This window comes from Anas acuta, chromosome 10 (genome assembly GCF_963932015.1).
Source record: "Anas acuta chromosome 10, bAnaAcu1.1, whole genome shotgun sequence".
Lineage (NCBI taxonomy): Eukaryota > Metazoa > Chordata > Aves > Anseriformes > Anatidae > Anas > Anas acuta.
Genome location: NC_088988.1, coordinates 4,886,668 through 4,903,104, shown reverse-complemented (window position 1 = coordinate 4,903,104; position 16,437 = coordinate 4,886,668). Strand labels below are relative to the sequence as shown.

The 16,437-nt window shown below is 44.8% G+C and overlaps 1 protein-coding gene across 3 annotated transcripts in view; it reads left to right on the top strand.

Annotated features, from left to right (window-relative positions):
- CMIP (c-Maf inducing protein) overlaps positions 1–16,437 on the top strand; it is a 127,956-nt gene that overhangs the window by 89,265 nt on the left and 22,254 nt on the right. For 2 of the 3 annotated variants that reach the window (XM_068693143.1, XM_068693145.1), the window contains exons 4-10: positions 5,811–5,972; positions 7,129–7,170; positions 9,648–9,710; positions 11,027–11,107; positions 13,539–13,684; positions 14,236–14,340; positions 15,631–15,984. In XM_068693143.1, coding sequence (XP_068549244.1) covers positions 5,811–5,972; positions 7,129–7,170; positions 9,648–9,710; positions 11,027–11,107; positions 13,539–13,684; positions 14,236–14,340; positions 15,631–15,984 — 953 coding nt within the window. The remainder of the gene's footprint in view (positions 1–5,810; positions 5,973–7,128; positions 7,171–9,647; positions 9,711–11,026; positions 11,108–13,538; positions 13,685–14,235; positions 14,341–15,630; positions 15,985–16,437) is intronic. The other variant, XM_068693144.1, reaches the window with a different exon arrangement.

Genomic DNA, 16,437 nt, shown 5'->3' with positions numbered 1-16,437 from the left:
TGAGTTGCCTTCAATTTTTGGAAGTAGATACACTGTGTTTGCATGCAGGTTTGTCTTCAGCGGAGTCTATAAATTTACAACCTGCTTGCCAGGTGTTTTTATTTTATTTTATTTTATTTATTTTATTTTATTTTATTTTATTCTATTCTATTCTATTCTATTCTATTCTATTTTTATTTTTTCTCCTCCCTTGCATAGAATATCCTCTCCTTCTCCTCCTTTCCACCCACCTTTGTTGAAGGGTGTCATTGCAGTGGCCTAGAACACACCATAGAGCACAAGCCCAGGAGCACGGCCAGCCAGGGGACAGATTTGGGCAAAGAAGGTGAATGTATATGTAATATAGCATTATATTATCACATTTGGGAGCAAGTTCTCTAGTGCATTACTGTCTCAGGTGCCTGGTGTTGTGCAGGTGGGTGAGTGAGGGGCTGCCCTGCGAGCCCCCAGGTCCCCCGGCCTCATCGCGCCTCTCTGGGCCCAAGCAGAAACTCAACCTGTGCTGCGTCCTTTTCAACTTTTGTTTATTTCAGCATTCTTTCAGTCCTCCAGCGGTGTTTTCCCAGTGGTATCTGAGCAAAGGACAAGCTTTGTGCTGGTGGGAAGTGCCTGTTCAGTGGTTCCAGCCTGTGTATTAGTAACAGCTCAGCCCACGTCACTGCTCCTGAACCCGCTGAACTCCGGCGGCTTCGACACGGCGCCGGTTTGGGTGGCCGGGTTAACCGAGACCTGGAGTGAGGTGCCAGACACCAGTGCAAAATAAAGAGGTTAATGAATGTAGGCTGAAAGAATGCTTGCGGGGAGATGATGGGAAACACAGCGATGGGATCTCAGTGTTCGGCCTGCTTGCCCCGTGCACATTGGTGGTGCTGTTAGGTAGATGTGCCCTCAGCTAGCAATTGAGCTGAGGCCTGAGAGTCAGGAGGCCTCAGTCCTGCTCTGGTCCTGACCTGCCATGTACTGCAAGGAAATCATCTCGGCTTCCTTGCTCTGCTTCTCCTTCCTGCCTGTAGTCATCAAGACCATGAGCTGCTCGGGGCAGAGTCTGTCACTTGGTGTGGTCAGGGCCAAGATTCATGGGTGCTGATCTCAGTGCCATAAATATTGGTGATTTCTTTGGAATTTTTTAATATGGATTGCAGGAAATGAAGTGTTATGTAGACCTCCACTGAGGGAGGATCAGGGATTTGCCTAGCAAAACCTTCTGAAGGTCAGGAGGAGTTGGCTGCAGCATGAGCACATCCCCGCTTTGCCAGCATTTATATGCATTGGTCCTGGCCCCAGCCCTTTGCCTGGAATGGCACTTCTTGTAGACTTAGTCAAGTTGCCTTTTATCTTTGTACTGGTAAAGACTGAAAGGCTTCCCATGGATCCACCTGGTGATGCCAGCCTATCCCTGGCTAACAGGGAAGCATCTGTTAGCAGCAAGTTATTCTCACTCATTTTTCAGAATACCTTGAGCACTGCCTGTGTTAGAGCAGGGACCTAGCTGAGTCCAGGGGATGCCATCTTTGTTGTCATGAAGGCAATGATTTAATAGATGAGATGCCAGCAGGTGGTGCTCAAGAATACATGGTACAGCTCCTGACTTGTGCAGGACATGCCAGACGTGCACTGGACATTGCAAGCGACTTTCCTGTTTCTTGGTACATAGCATTTTAACAAAAAGTTCTACAGTGGTGGAGAAAACAGTTCCAGTGGCTGCTCTGTGTTTTTTTTTCCCCCGCTGTCTACTTATGTCTAGCAAGAGCTACCTCCATTTTACTGAAGCTCCATCAAAACCAAACCGCAGCACCAGCTTGGCTCAGGCATCCCCTTGCAGAGCTGGGGAGCACTGCTGGGCAGGAGGGCAACCTTGCCCTTCTGCTGGAGCTGCCCTCAGTGCTTGGTGAGGAATAAACAGCTGCTGGCACACGCAGCCCTCCAAGTCATGCATGTTGCTGCAGTAGCTCAAGCTTGACCACAAAAGAAGTGATATTGGGACGGAAAGGACCAAAGAGCAGAGAACCAGAATTTAACTGGCTGCTCTGGGTTCAGGCTGGGAATTTATTTTAGTGTAACAATGGCAGTAGTAGCTGAGGGGAAGACTGGTTCTCAAGAATACAGAATGTTTGCTGGCCACTGGTGGCAAAGCAGAGTGAAATTTGGTCAGGGAGAAGGCCAACTTCATCTCACTGTTTTTGGATCAAGTACTCAGGCTGCTCAAAGATGTTCTTTGAGCAAGGTCTTGTTAAGGTCCAGAAAGGCGCAGTCGTGCCGTGCCTTCCATTTTGGTGCATTAGAGACCACTTTTTTAGATGTCAGCTCTATCAGTATTTCCATTCTTGTCCAGAGAGGTGCTGAATGAGCAAGAGCTACCAGATGAAGCCATTATGGGGTAGGGTAATGTACAGAGATGTCATTTAAAAAAAAGCTGAAAGTTTCCTGTACTGTAGACCCGTCTGAACTTTCTGTTCACAGCAATGTTCATGAGCTTCTGAGCACTGATGGCAAAAGCCACTGCCTACAGATTCTTGTCACATGCTTGCTTAATAACACTGCAAAAGTAATTTTTCTCATTTTATCTTCAATTCTTCCTTCTCTGAAAGAGGACTAAGACTTAGATCTCTGGGTTTCTGCAAGACTTAATTAATGAGAGTGACTTGAGAACGAAGGATGCCCAGTCGGTGTCACTTATTCCCCTTGCTGCTTCTTGGTACTTACTAACCTTACTGGTTTTGTTTTAAGAGTCAGCACAGCGAGATTTTTGGGATGACGTTAGCTGTGTGGTTCTGGCTGGTCAGTAACTAGAAGGGTCAAACTCCATGCTGGCACGTGGTGTTGTCACTTGCAGGAATGGTCTCGGGAGCCGCTGCTGTTAGCAAAATCTGCATGAGGCTGGATTCCCAGCCCAGCATTTTTCTTGTGCAGAACTGAAGGCATCTTTTACACCCATGTTCAGGGGAACAAGCTCCTTGCACATGTCCACGTGCTGATCCTCCAGCGTGGGTCATTACCGGGCAGCTTTGTTTTAGGCTCCCGAGGGATCGTTTCTGCTTGCTCCGGAGCCGGCACAGGTAGAATGGAGCAGATGGCTCGGTGCTGGCCAAATGCTTGCTGATACAAAGCAAATTGCTTCTGTATCCGACTGATAGGGTTCAGGCTTTAATTGAGGCTTTCAGCAAGGCGCTCAACGGTGAAAAACGTTCTGCCGAGAAAAACAGCACAGTAACCATGGGCAAAGGTTCAGGACAGCAGAGTTCAACCCTCCTGGGGACGGCGTCCTGACTTATTTATTTATTTCCGGCTGCTTTCCCACCACCACTCGAAACTTGGGCAACTTCCCTGGAAGGCTGCAGCTCGGTGCACCAGCACAGCACACCCCGTTGTGCTGAAAGGTGGAAGCAGGGACTGCTAAGTCTGCTTTTTTTTTTTTTTTTTTTTGGCAGCGACAGGCACAGTGCGTGCAAAGGTGGCTTCCCTGGGTGCTGCCTTTGAGCCGCTGACTGCTGCTCTGAGCTTTTGGAGGTCTCCCTGGCACAGCACAGCTCCTTCTGGCTTCCCTCTTATGTGCGTCAGCATCAACGGAGCTTTAATTTTTCATGGTGATCTCTAAAAGGGAAAGGAGGCCTCCCTCGCTCCTCCCACCCCCAAGCAAGGGGGGATTTGGCGGCGGAGGGAAGAGATTTGTGCTCAGGTCCTGCAGTGGGGCTGGTAGCTTGCTTTCAGCAGCCGTCCTCTCGGCTGCAGGAGCTGCTGTCCCCAGCCACGCTGTCACACCTGGGAGCGGGGCAGCCCACAGCAGGCGATGCACAGTAACCACTGCCCCCCTGCCCCACTTATCTAGCTTTGTATTCTGCTTTGAGCTTGATTTCTTCCTAGTACAGGACCAAGGAGGACATTTCTGCATGGAAAACAGATCTGTGGAGCTGGCTTTGTGTAGTGGCCTCAGTCAGAGAGGAGCTGCTTCAGGTGACAAAGCGGGCTGCTTGGCTTTGCACCACGGACTTTGCTAAGACTTTGTCTAAGAAAAAGACCCTAAAAAGAGGCACGGCATGAGCAAACAAAAATTAAACTCTCTGTGATTCAAGCTTCTCTGTGATTCAAGGCTCCAAGAAATCTGTGATGGTAATGGAAGTAGTGCTGGTAGCTTAAAACCGCCTGTGTGCTTGCTCTGCCCCAAGGAGCTTCAATGGACAAAGGTTTCTGCTCTGTTCTGAAATCCAAAACACACCTGGTAGTGTCTGCAGCCTGTGCTGCTGTTCTTCTACCTTGTCAGTGGCTTAAAATGCAGTGAAAGTGTGAACTACTGCCAGTGTGCTTTTGTACTTTCTTGGATTTAATTTAAAAGATAATTGCATTGCTTTATCAGCCTTTACACGTCAGCCCAGTGCTACCCTCTTCTCCCCTCCCCAGCAGCACAGAAAAACACAGAGCATCTAGAATATGTGTTTTTAAGAATTGTTCACAATATTTCAGACAGGGTATGGAGGTGACTGTGTTTTTTTTGATCTGCTGGGGAAGCAGTGAGACAGCCTGCCTGGTGGCAGCTGCCCTGTGCGAGTGAAAGGGGAAGTGCGAGGAGCAGCAAAGCTCCAAAACAGAATTAAACAAGGCGAAAAAAACCACACCAAAACAAAGCAGACCAACCCTTTGCAAAGTCCCCTGCTTTTATTGCACTGATGGCATTCAGTTCAGATGGTGCAGCTGAATCTGCAGGCTGCGTGAAATGGGCAGTTCCTGGGATTTCTCGGGAAATGCAAATCCATATTTAGTGTTTTAGTGCCCAGCTGGTGTTGTTCGATAAACCTGAGATGTACCCAGACTTCCCGTTAATCGTGGGGTGAGTTGGGCAGGCAGAGATGAGTGAAGGGACCCGTCAGCTAGCCAAAACCCTGCAGCTCCCTCCCGGCGTGGTGCCTGGAGGACAGGGCTTTGGCAAGCTGCTCTCGGCGCTTCGTGTTGGTGCTGTAACTCCCCTCATCGCTTCCTTGGACTTCTAGAGTTTCAACAGGCCACCTCTGGGAATTTGGGGGGGTGGCTTTCCTCTAGGGACTGCTATTTATACTGGCGAGCAGCCTGTGTGCCAGCCGTTCGGCGACGTGGCTGCCGAGGAGGTAAGAGGTGCCTTCTGCTCCCCAGCTGCTGCGGGCAGTGCCGGTGGGGGAAGCAGCAGGGGTGAGGGTGGTGGTGTTGGGCAGCGAGCAGTGCTCATCCGAGCACTGAAACACTACTACAAGGGAGATTTAGAGACTCGGCAGGCATGTTTCTGTCGCAGCTGGGGAGTCACGACACAACTTCTCAGCATCCTTCAAGAACAGGGGGGGAAAAGCCCAAACCGCCTGTGGAGCAGTTGGATTTTTTTATTTTTTTTTTACTCTTAATTGTAATTTATTCTGAATGTGAATTCACCAATCGGCATTGTGGAGTGAAACATCTGTGGAATGATGTTTTGATCCCTCCAACCCCTGTGACTAACTCTCTTTAAAAGGTCCTACAGCTTTGGAAACAGTGCGATAGCGAGTGTCTGTTATTAGCCTGAGGAGCTGGGTGTTTGCAGGACGAAGTGATGGAAAGAAAGGTGCTCTGGAGTTTAAAAACTTCTTTTTAAGATAAAAAGGAGCTATGTTTTTTCATTGCATTTGTAGTTACAGATACGAGGTTTTCTTTTCCATTTCAGTGTGTTACGTACAGCATTTTAGCAAACAGAAAAAGCAAAACCCAAGTACAAAGCAACCCACTTGCTGGTTGTGTGTAGGAGGCATGTGTCCAAGGCAGTTTTTCAAGGGGCTTACAGTGCTGTCAACGTGACCCTTCCGTTTTCCTTGCAGAAAAAGATTTACAAGTACAAGAAGGTGCTCAGTAACCCCAGCCGCTGGGAGGTGGTGTTGAAGGAGATCAGGACGCTGGTGGACATGGCGCTGACGTCTCCGCTGCAGGACGATTCCATTCACCAAGCCCCACTGGAGATCGTCTCTAAACTGCTCTCAGAGGTATGATCCCAGCCGTGCTCATGCAAGCCACTGTCACCTTTAGACAAGAGACAAATGGTTAAAAGTTTGTGGGTGGGTTTTATTTTAACTTGGGCTTTCAAAATTTTTTTCTTTAAATCTGCTCGTGACTTCTGCTGACTTGAGTGGAATTTGTACTTTTTAGGGAAGAGAAGAATTTGACCCATGTTAGGTAGATGTCTGGAAACAAAACAAAAAAACATTTCTCTTGAGGCTATGGGGTTTTGTTCGGTTATTCGTGGTAAATTTGTTATGGGTCTGACTCAAGTCTTATTTCGAGTCAGTAGTAAAACTTCCCTTGACTTCTGTTCCACTGGCTTTGTTTGCAAGACTGATCATCCTTGTACAAGGCCAACAAATGTATCTACCAATAAATTCATAGTGCAGCTTTCTGTTATTACCAGCTCTGTCAAAGAAAAGTGTTTTCCTTCTTCAGAGATATCTATTCTTCTTTTTTACATCTATTTCAGATAGTTAACTTTTTTGTGGACAGGAAATTGAATGCTAAACAGGTTTTTGATGTCCAAATTATGAAGTGCAAAGATTTGGGATAAGCAATGAAGTTGCCAGCTATCTGTCTTGCAGTAGGCTCTGTAACCTCAGGATGGATTGGGCTGCTGAGAAAGCCAAAAGCACTTTACTAGTGAAAACCAGTGACTTCCAGTAGGCTTTTACTGATTCCATTTTAGAAGAAGGAACTTCAGGAAAACTGCAGCAGTTGTTTTACTACCAAAAATGGTATACAGGAATGCAACCGTTCTTTTATTAATTTTCTTAGAAACATACAGCCTGGCTACAGAAAACAATTTTAAGAACTCTATCGCTAGCTTTAGTTTTCCAGTTAATTGAATCCTGCTCTGGCATCCTGGTGTTTGTGTGCTTAGCTTTCGTGGCTGGGGTGACTTGAATCTGACGGTATTGAGGAAGAAATTGAAGCTTCCACAACCCCTCATAGCAGATCGTGTAAGACCTTCTTTAAGAGAATGATTTTAATTTGATTAATTTTATTCTAAAAATAAATAAAGGCAGTCTTGAGCCTTTCTATTATGAGTGTCTGTGGTAGCTGAGAGTACAGTGTATGCTGCTGTGCCAGCTCAGAACTGTTTGCTCATCCATTTCTTCTGTTTGACTCTTGCAGAACAACAACTTAACCACTCAAGACCATGAGAGCATTATTGTGGTGAGTAACTTTCTGTCAGAATCTGGGAACAAATCCGTATGGTTCAGTAACACTCCTCTCAGTGCTTAAGCCTGTGTGCTACTGAAGTTGGGCAGATATGAAAGCACTTGTACCAATGCTGATGAATTTGGGCTGGATCAAACCAATTTGGCCTATTGGTTTTTGCATGGTTTATTGTTCCTCTTCCCTTGCTTCCTAGAAGAATTATGATAGTTTCCTCACCAAGTTACATGAAACAGTACAGCATATGTAGGGTTAATCTGCTTCCAAAATGGCCTCCTTACTGGGCTACACAGTGCAATGTTATATATGTACTTTAAATAGTCAAAAAACATCATTTCCAGATGTGCCCTATAAAACCCTTAGGCTTAGTAGTTTCCTGAGGGGCTAATGCTGCCATATACAGAATGTCTCCATCTCTGATGGTATGTGAGCAAGGGATTGTTTTTGTAAGTGCGGATATGTGTATGTGTCACTGCAGTTTAACCCCCTGCTGACTTGGTTTGTAGAAATACCCTCTCAGCTTTTTTTTTTATCTTCTGTGGGTTGCGTTTATTTAAACATAGAAGTGTGTCAAATAGCTACCTTCTTCCTTGTGCAAAAAAACACAAAATCTCAACAATTTATCAGAGAGGTGGAAATTGCTACCCCATCACTATAATTTAATTTCAGTCGCTGGCAATTTCCAGGAGCTTTTCCCAGCAGTCAGATCTAGAACTTCCCCACCACCTGATCCTATCATGTCCCTATGAATCCTTCTGCAAAACAAGGCAGTGTGTAGCTGCCCGTAGGTGTGAACTGTGTGTAGATGCTGCTTAAGATACCCTTTTAGCTGGAGATAAGTTTCTGAAATGGCCTTTACTTTTCTTTGAGATCTGCTGTAGCTTTCATTTTCCTCTAGTGCCAAGGAAAGTTCAGGTTTCCAGTGAAAGCTGGTTGTTTTGGGGAAGGATTTTTTTAATAAAAGATGTCAGGTAGCCCTGCTGTGAGCAGGAAGGTTGGACCAGGTGGCCTCCAAAGGTCCCTTCAGCCTAAATAATTCAGTGATCCTGAGTGAAGGCTGCTTCGGGTCAGTCCTGCCCTTCTGCAGGTTGTGCCCCAGCCATTAAGGAGTCAGAGGTTTCTGGGCATCAAAGCTCACTGCCATTGTACAGCCAACCTGTGCTATTAGGAGGCACTGCTGTTGCTGTGTGCTTGTGTCATGTTGCAGAGGCACACAGTGATTTGCTGTGCAGACCACACCACCTTCCCTATCTAGATGTCGCTGGAACAGATCAATACAACTTGTCCCTTCCTCGTAGGGGATCAGCCGCCCGTCACTGGGCGATGTGAGGCAGCAGGTTCCACAGAAGGCAAACGCAGGCTGCTTCATGCTGCCACTTCTCCATACTGACTGTGCAGGCGGAGCCTTGACCCCCTTGACAGTGTCTGCTGTGGCTGTTCCCTGCATTTAGCAGGGTTGGGGCTGAACAAAAAAGCCCATTTTTTGTAGGCTGGCAGCCGGGGTTTCATTGGTAAAATTCACATTAACATTAACCTGCTCGTGTGTGAAAGCAGCTGTTGTGAAACATGCTTATTTTGGGCAGACTGACTGGGGCTGAAGGCCTTAAGGAGATGAGAGGGAGAGCAAAAATCAGAAGAGGCTGCCTTAGTAAAGCTCCAGATGCCATCCAGATAAAATATCTGGTGTTCAATTGCTTAATACAAAATGTCCTAGCTGCTGCTTAGAGCCTTACTTTTAAATGGGTACTGGGAATCCCTTTAGCTCGAGATTGGAAAAGCCCGAGGCACCATCACGTAGAGAGAATACATTGTTCTAGTACCATTTCCTAAATTACAAAGGAAGTAACAACAACATAAGTTCATTACACTGTCAGTGGCAGGTATGACCTCTAATGTATTTACTGAGCATAAACCACATCGGTTGGCGTAGTAGCAAAGAAGGAATTGTTGATCTCAACTTCCAAAAAGTTACATTCTTGATTTTGATAAATAGAGGCCTTCCAGGTAAAAACAGTGCTGTATTTCTTTTCATGAGTTATCAGCTGTATGTGAGCTTGAACTCTTATATAAAAGACATGTATTTGTTTAGTGGTTTTCTTTTTTTTTTTTTTCCTTTAGAGAGATGTTATTACCAAAGCAGTGAAGCAGATTTGTCCTTGCTATATTACATACTAAATAACTGTTCTACTGCTCCTGTTTTCATTGAAACCATTATAAAAATTTTACTCCTTTGCTGTGTTTTATGAATTTACACTGATGTAGTTAAAAGCAAAACTTCTCAGAGGATTCACAGCAAGGGTATGCTTCTTTGTAAAACACGCAGCCCACCTCTAATTTCTATCCTGATGCTTTTGTCCCTTTTTAAAAGTAGTGACCTTTCTTTTTGCAAGAAAAATGTTTCCCTGCAGAACTCTTACTCTAGTTGCAGCCTTCTAATTATTTTTTTCTCTTTATTTTATTTCATTTTTTTAAAGGCAATTGCACCTTTGCTGGAAAACAACCATCCTCCTCCTGACCTCTGTGAATTCTTCTGCAAGGTATCAGAGCAGCTTTCTAAAATCTAATAGCTGTATATGAGTGTAGTTCTTTGAGGGGATTGTTTCTTTTTTCTTTAACTCCTTGCCTCATGCCCAAATTGATCTCCTCTTTTGGTCAACAGCTGGTGATAATGGAATAGTTGACAGCACCATTATGATAGATAGATACATACTCTTCACACACCAGACTGCACAGTATTGATAATCCATGAGAGTTAAGATCTTCAGACAATCCCACCCCAGCCTGGGTACATGAAATGCCCCACTGTATGTTCTATTTAGCTAATGCAAAAATCGTTGGAGTCACTGGGTTCAGATGTGTTGGTAATGTGATGCATAACTCAGCCGTAATGGTTTTATGTCATGGGGTAATGGTAGTGGAAAGATCGTAAGGACCCATCCTCTTTCCTGGAAAATCCAGGCTTCTGCTGCATTGTGCATCTTTTCTGTACAGTTTCAAGTGCTTTGGAGTGCAAAGCTCCTGGATTTGAAAGTACTACTTTTTCTCTAGGTTTCTTTGCATTTCAGTTTCAAGGCTGCTTTAATCTGCTTGCTGAAGACTGGATGTACATTTATAAAACACTCTGGATGTTGCCACCCAGAGTTACCTGTCAGCAGTTACTCCTGCAGAAATTGTCAGATTTCAAGAAAGAATTCTGACTTTATTTCACTTTGATAAGCCAGCCTTAGAGCCGTTCCTAGTCTCAGATTCCAATACCTCCAAGACTCCATGTTGCTCACCAGCCTCTCATCCTCCAAGCTATATGGGCACTTACATTTTTTTTTTCTTTTGGTCTCCATCAGAGATAGCTACTTAATTACCTCTAAAGGTGTGGGATGGGCTGTGTATAGTAGCAGCATGCAAAATTGTTTTTATAGGTTATGAACTCTCCCTCCTCAGAGATTACAGAACTTGAGTGGGCAAGGCTAATGAGTAGACTAAGGTGTCTTCACAATTGGCCCTGCCTTGAGCAAGGGTTGGGACAGATGAGCTCCAAAAGTCCTTTCCTACTTGAATTACTCTGACTGATATATTGGGATATATCCCAAAAACTGTTAAATTCCAGTGAGTTTCCTGAAGAATAAGCAGTAGGGAAAGCAATTTGCATAGTTCATGAGCTTCCATTATAATTTTTTATTAGACACCAGCAAATCTGTAGGACAGAACAGTGTTACAAGTATCCTATTCCCAGGAAAGATTAATTAGCCCTTGGATTTTATTAATCTAGGGGTAATCTGTACACAGGGTGTGAAGCCAAGGGAGACCCATTTTGATAATTCCTGCAGCTCACAAAATGACCTGTTGCTCCTTACAGCACTGCCGAGAGCGCCCGCGGTCAATGGTTGTGATAGAAGTGTTCACGCCAGTGGTACAGAGGATTCTCAAACACAACATGGTGAGTGAAAGAAACTTTTTACATCACAAAGCTGTGGCAAAGAGTAGCAAATAAATAGAATAAAATATTTAAGGCAGTTGATTTAACTGTGATCTCAAGGATGAGTCTCATCCCTCTGTAGCGACACAAGCAACTTCTTTTCACCAACTGGTATAATGTTAGAAACCATCCGCTGTCCTCCTGTGTCCAGCATGAATCCAGTAGAAAACAGTTCTTATTTCTTATTTTTATAACGTTATTATTATTTAACTCCTCGAGTTTATAGAACTAGCTAGAAAGCCTAAGATGGCGAAAAGGTCGTATTCCTGGCTCCATGCCTGTGCTCTCCAGACATGTAAACATTTTTGAATATTCTGTAGTGTTCAATGAAATATTCTGTAAATGTTATTCTTGGAGTTCAGGGTAATTTTTTTTTAAAGAATCCAGAGCTCTTGAGGGGTCTCAAGTAAAATCTAAATGCATAGTGTAATGCTTGTATTTGGTTAGCTTCAGAGAATTGGGTATATTTACTGTACTTAACATTTGCAGATTGAAAATCAACATGTCTGTACCGCAGTGTGTAGTCAGAGAATTTACGGTGTCATATATTAATTGGAGTGGATTTGGGCACTTTACTGCTCTCCGGGGATTTTTGTACTGAATAGTCTTTTAGAGAATGTGTGTGTGTGTGCATGTAAATAAAGTAATCCTTCAGGGGGACAGTGCTGTTGGCAGTAAACTTCATAACCTTAGGAGGCCACGTGCAATTTAGTGTGCTTAGAGCAGGAAACCTAGCTGTCTGTTCCAACCTCTGCCACTAATTTCCTCTGGGGTCTTTGATAAGTTCATGGCCAGTTCTGTTCCACAGTTTCCCACTTACCAAACGGAGAAAGAGTGCTTCATTTATCTGTCATTTTGAAGTTTCAAATGATCGAGGATAGCTCATTGTGTTGCTGATAGCACCGAGTACGTGCAGGACTGGAGCTTATCACGTGCTGAGTTGTGCTGGGAGCACTCGGCAGCCTCTCCCTGCCTTTTGATCACAGCTGGTTGTGGGCTCAGCCCAAATGTTTGAGTACAAGCGCTATTGCTTTATCCTTTAGGAGTAAACAATATTGATAGCGTGCCTTGTTTTGTACGTGTTACAGTGACAGGTCATTCTATTATTTTTGGAGGTATTTTATTTTAAAGCTGTCAGCAGTGACATGCTCTTTATGATCTCTTGGGCTTTTGTTCTAATTTCAGTTAGCACACTTACACAGGTTGAAAAAAAATGAATTGTAACTGCACGGGCTATTTTGCAAGGAGTTTCCATGAAGTTAAATGGCACCAGGGGATATACGAAGCATGTGCGGTCTCATGCTGTTGAACCAAGTGCATTTGCACCTGCTAGAAGGAGCTGTTGGATGTTCAGTGACATGAATTGTAATGGAATCGCCGACAGTCTTTTTCCTGGGTCATACTGGCAAAGAGTGACTGTAGACTTGAAGGGAACATTGTTCTGTCTAGGGCTGTATTCACATTTTTGGTGATTTTCCCTAGTTGTACAGCTGATGAGATGTTAATATAGGTTGTGCAATAGCAGTGCCTGAAATCAAAATAAGGAAGGAAGGATTCAGCACTTCGAGAGCGTGTCTTCCCTTTCACAGTGCCCTTGTTCGTTACCACTTGCAGCATTTCTTTAAGATTTTGGTTGCCATTAATTTCTTCAGGCTGACTTCCTCTTCCTTAAGGGATAATAGGGAGGGATTGCTGTACTCACAGGCCTTGTTCACCACTTGGAAGTGTAGTTTTGTAGCTCTGTAACACCTGCATAATAAGGTTACACCTGTGTAAATTAGCAGGAATGTGCTGTGGAATAGCATTCACCAGACAGCAGATTGTATTCCTTCCACATCTCAAAATAGCAGGTAAGGCGAGGAGATGCTGGATTTCAGAGAGCAGTTGCCTTCCTCTGGAAGCAAGCAACTGTGGAGCCTACCAGTCAAATTCATGTTATACCTGGAGTACAACAGAGAAATAAGTGACCTGTGGTTTTATAACTGATCATTTAATGGTCACATGTCAAAAAAGATTTTCTCTAAAAGCAGAGTAGGTACAATGTCAAATATTGAAGTAAAAATTCAGGTTTGAGTCGCTCTTCTAAGAAACTGCAGTTATGAGTGGAAGCAAAAATGTACAATAATAAAAAATGCATTTCAAAATAAAGGTACAAAATTAAACATATGAAAGAAAAATAACTGCAGGTAGGAACATTGAACATGCCTTTTGTTTTGAAATGGGTCTGGGGGGAAAGAGGAGATTGTAAATCATGCCATTATTAGGGAGTAGCACATTACTTCAGCATGCAGTGGTATTGTGCTCCTGAAGCTGTCAGCATAACAAGAGAGTGAATTCAGCTGTGTTTGAATTGATTTCTTTTGAAAACCCACAGTTTCAATGTACATTGCAGGCATGTTTCACCGTCTTCACTGAGTCTCTCCTTTTTGGACAGGATTTTGGGAAATGCCCTCGGTTGCGTCTGTTTACTCAGGAGTACATTCTGGCTTTGAATGAGCTGAATGCTGGAATGGAGGTGGTGAAGAAGTTTATCCACAGGTTGGTTACATTCAGTTTTACAGTGTGTTTTTCAGTCCTGTGTGCACACTTCCTTACATTACTTCTCCCAGCCCTGCTCAAGTCTGTAGTTAGCTGGTAGAGTAGCTGGTGCTTTTTGGTACTGGCAAACAGCAAATAAGTGAGAGGTGGCCATGAGGAGATGTTGCTGAAGGGTTTTTTTAGCTTATTCTTAAATATGTCTGGGGATTTCTGTGTTTCATCCTGGAGGTGAATGGACACATCTGTGTGTACATGCCTTTTATGCACTGAGACTCAGAGCCTCTACAGAGAGATTCCCATCAACTTCAGACCCTGCAATGATCACATGTGAGCTTTCAGGGGTACTACATCATGTAAAGTGAGGACACAGCTCAGCCTTCTTCTGAAGTAGGACTATTTGGAAGGGATTTACAGGGTTAAAACGCTCTGTTATGGCCTGTCTGAAGATTCCCCGAGGCTGTCTATCCAGTTCTGGCACCCTGTTCTGTCTGACTGTTTTTGCCCACAGAAATCTTCATTGCAGTGACGTTGTCTTGGCTTTTGTTTTTCAGCATGCATGGTCCGACTGGACAATGTCCCCATCCCAGAGTCCTGCCAAATCTCGTGGCTGTCTGTTTAGCAGCCATTTATTCATGTTATGAGGAATTTATCAACAGGTCAGTATGAATTCTTAGTTCACCACATGTTACTCCCAAACTCGTGGCGTCAAAGATTTTTCATTCAGGCTGTAAACAAGATCGGCATGAGCATGGGTGTGGGTATGCAAGAGCATGTCTTCATTCTTGCTCCACCCATTGCTAGCGTTACATGTGGGTGTTCTGTACGGTCACATGCGTGTTTTTGTAGGTATGTGACTGAATTTGTTATGCTTTGCATGTTTGGAAATCTGAGGACAAGAAGATGCCGAATCCCCATTCACTTGGACTCACTGTGGCATGCTCCATGGCAGTGAGGCTGGCATGTCATCACTGCACAGCTTTAGCTCCTGTGCTTGAACAATGGCAGTGCAGGTGCCACAGGAGCTCAGTGCTTCCAGAACTGAAGTGCTGCAAACTGCAGGAACTTTGGGGATGCAGCGCAGCAGCCAGCTGTGTGCAGACCTTGGCCACTATTGAGATGTTCCTCTGAGGCAGGCTGCAGCTGTAGCTGGCCTTATAGAATAGCAGAAGATGAGAGTTTTGCTCTTTAGAAGAGCAGAAGGTGAGAGTGCTCCACAACAGCCTCTAGAAGCTAAACACTACCTAAAGCAGCCTCAGTTTTACTCCCTTTCTGGCTTATGAAGTAGGTGTTACACCTAAAGCAAAGGGAAGGGTAAGATCCCGAAGAAGGGGGTTGTGTGGAGATCCCCATGCATAGCTTTGAACCTGGGCTGGTTTCATGATGCTGTCTCCATTATCATGGAAAATCTGATTCCTGACCTACCACAAAATAGATGCCGCAGTTCCTGACACACGAGCCAGTTTCCAGTAGACACCGAGGGTTCCCTTCTGTTATGTTTCCTGTTTGTTTATGGCTATCTGACTTTCCTCATGGTAGAGCACGGACGGGGGCTGCTTAGTGTCCAACAGAAATTCCAGACGCAAGGGCTGCAGACAAATGTCTGGGCATGTACTGTAGCCAGATACATACTTGGGCATGGATCCTGTTACAGCTTTGCACAACTTGGATGGGAAAGTTCACCTTTGTACTAAACTGGCGTGTCAATTAGACTAATGAAAAGCTGAAATGTTTGCAGAGTAGGGGCTACAGAACAGTCCTATCAGTGCCTTTTAATATTTTTAATTGATTTCAATAATCTGATTACCTGGGAGAAAGCAATCGGTGGGCTGGGGTGAAACGTGGTGGGAAATTGCAAAAGATGTTGGTTTCTCAGCGTTGCCCTCTCCCTCCTGCTTTCTGCTGTTATGTCTGGTTATCGAAATTATTTGTTTATTTTTAAAATTCAGCCGAGACAATTCGCCAAGCCTGAAGGAAATTCGGAATGGCTGCCAGCAGCAATGTGACCGAAAGCCTAATCTCCCCCTCCGCCTTCTTCACACGAGTCCCGACCTGGTCTCTCAAGAGGCCACCTTGACTGAATCGCGGCTCAAACCAGTCATCGTCACTTCGAACGAGATCCACGTGGAAGTGGAGCGCAACAACACGGCTAACCAGAAGATGACAGCCAACGTGGGCAATGACAGCGAGCCCAACCTGATCGACTGCTTGATGGTCAGTCCCACCTGCAGCACCATGAGCATCGAGCTCAGCGCCCAGGCAGACAGGATCCTCGGCTGCTATGTTGAAATACTCAAGATGCTGTGAGTAACTGTGTTAAACAGCTCTTTGAACAATGTCATCCTAACGATGGGGGGGGGCTTTTCCCACAGGCCTGGTGTCGTCAAACATCTGTGACCAGCAAGCACACGGTTATAAATCCATCTCCAGCACTGGAGGCCAGCCTCTGAAAGAGACATCTGGCACTGCCAATACGTACTATAAATAGCTTTAGGAAGATGAAAAGGGAAAGCTGATTTGTACAGTGAGCCTCGGGCGTATTACAGAAGACAGGATATTGTTGCCAGTGGTTTCTCTTTTGTTCTTAGCCACTGGAAAAAAAATAAAAAAATCTATTTGTCTCCCAAGAGCTCTTTGGGATTGCCTGAGACAAAGCTAGAAAAGACAGGTCTGTTGCTGGTGCAGTGGTAGGCAGCACTGCTCCCCTGGCTTCAGCAGGAGGTAGATGAGGCCAGTGCCTTTCAGTTAAGTGTTCT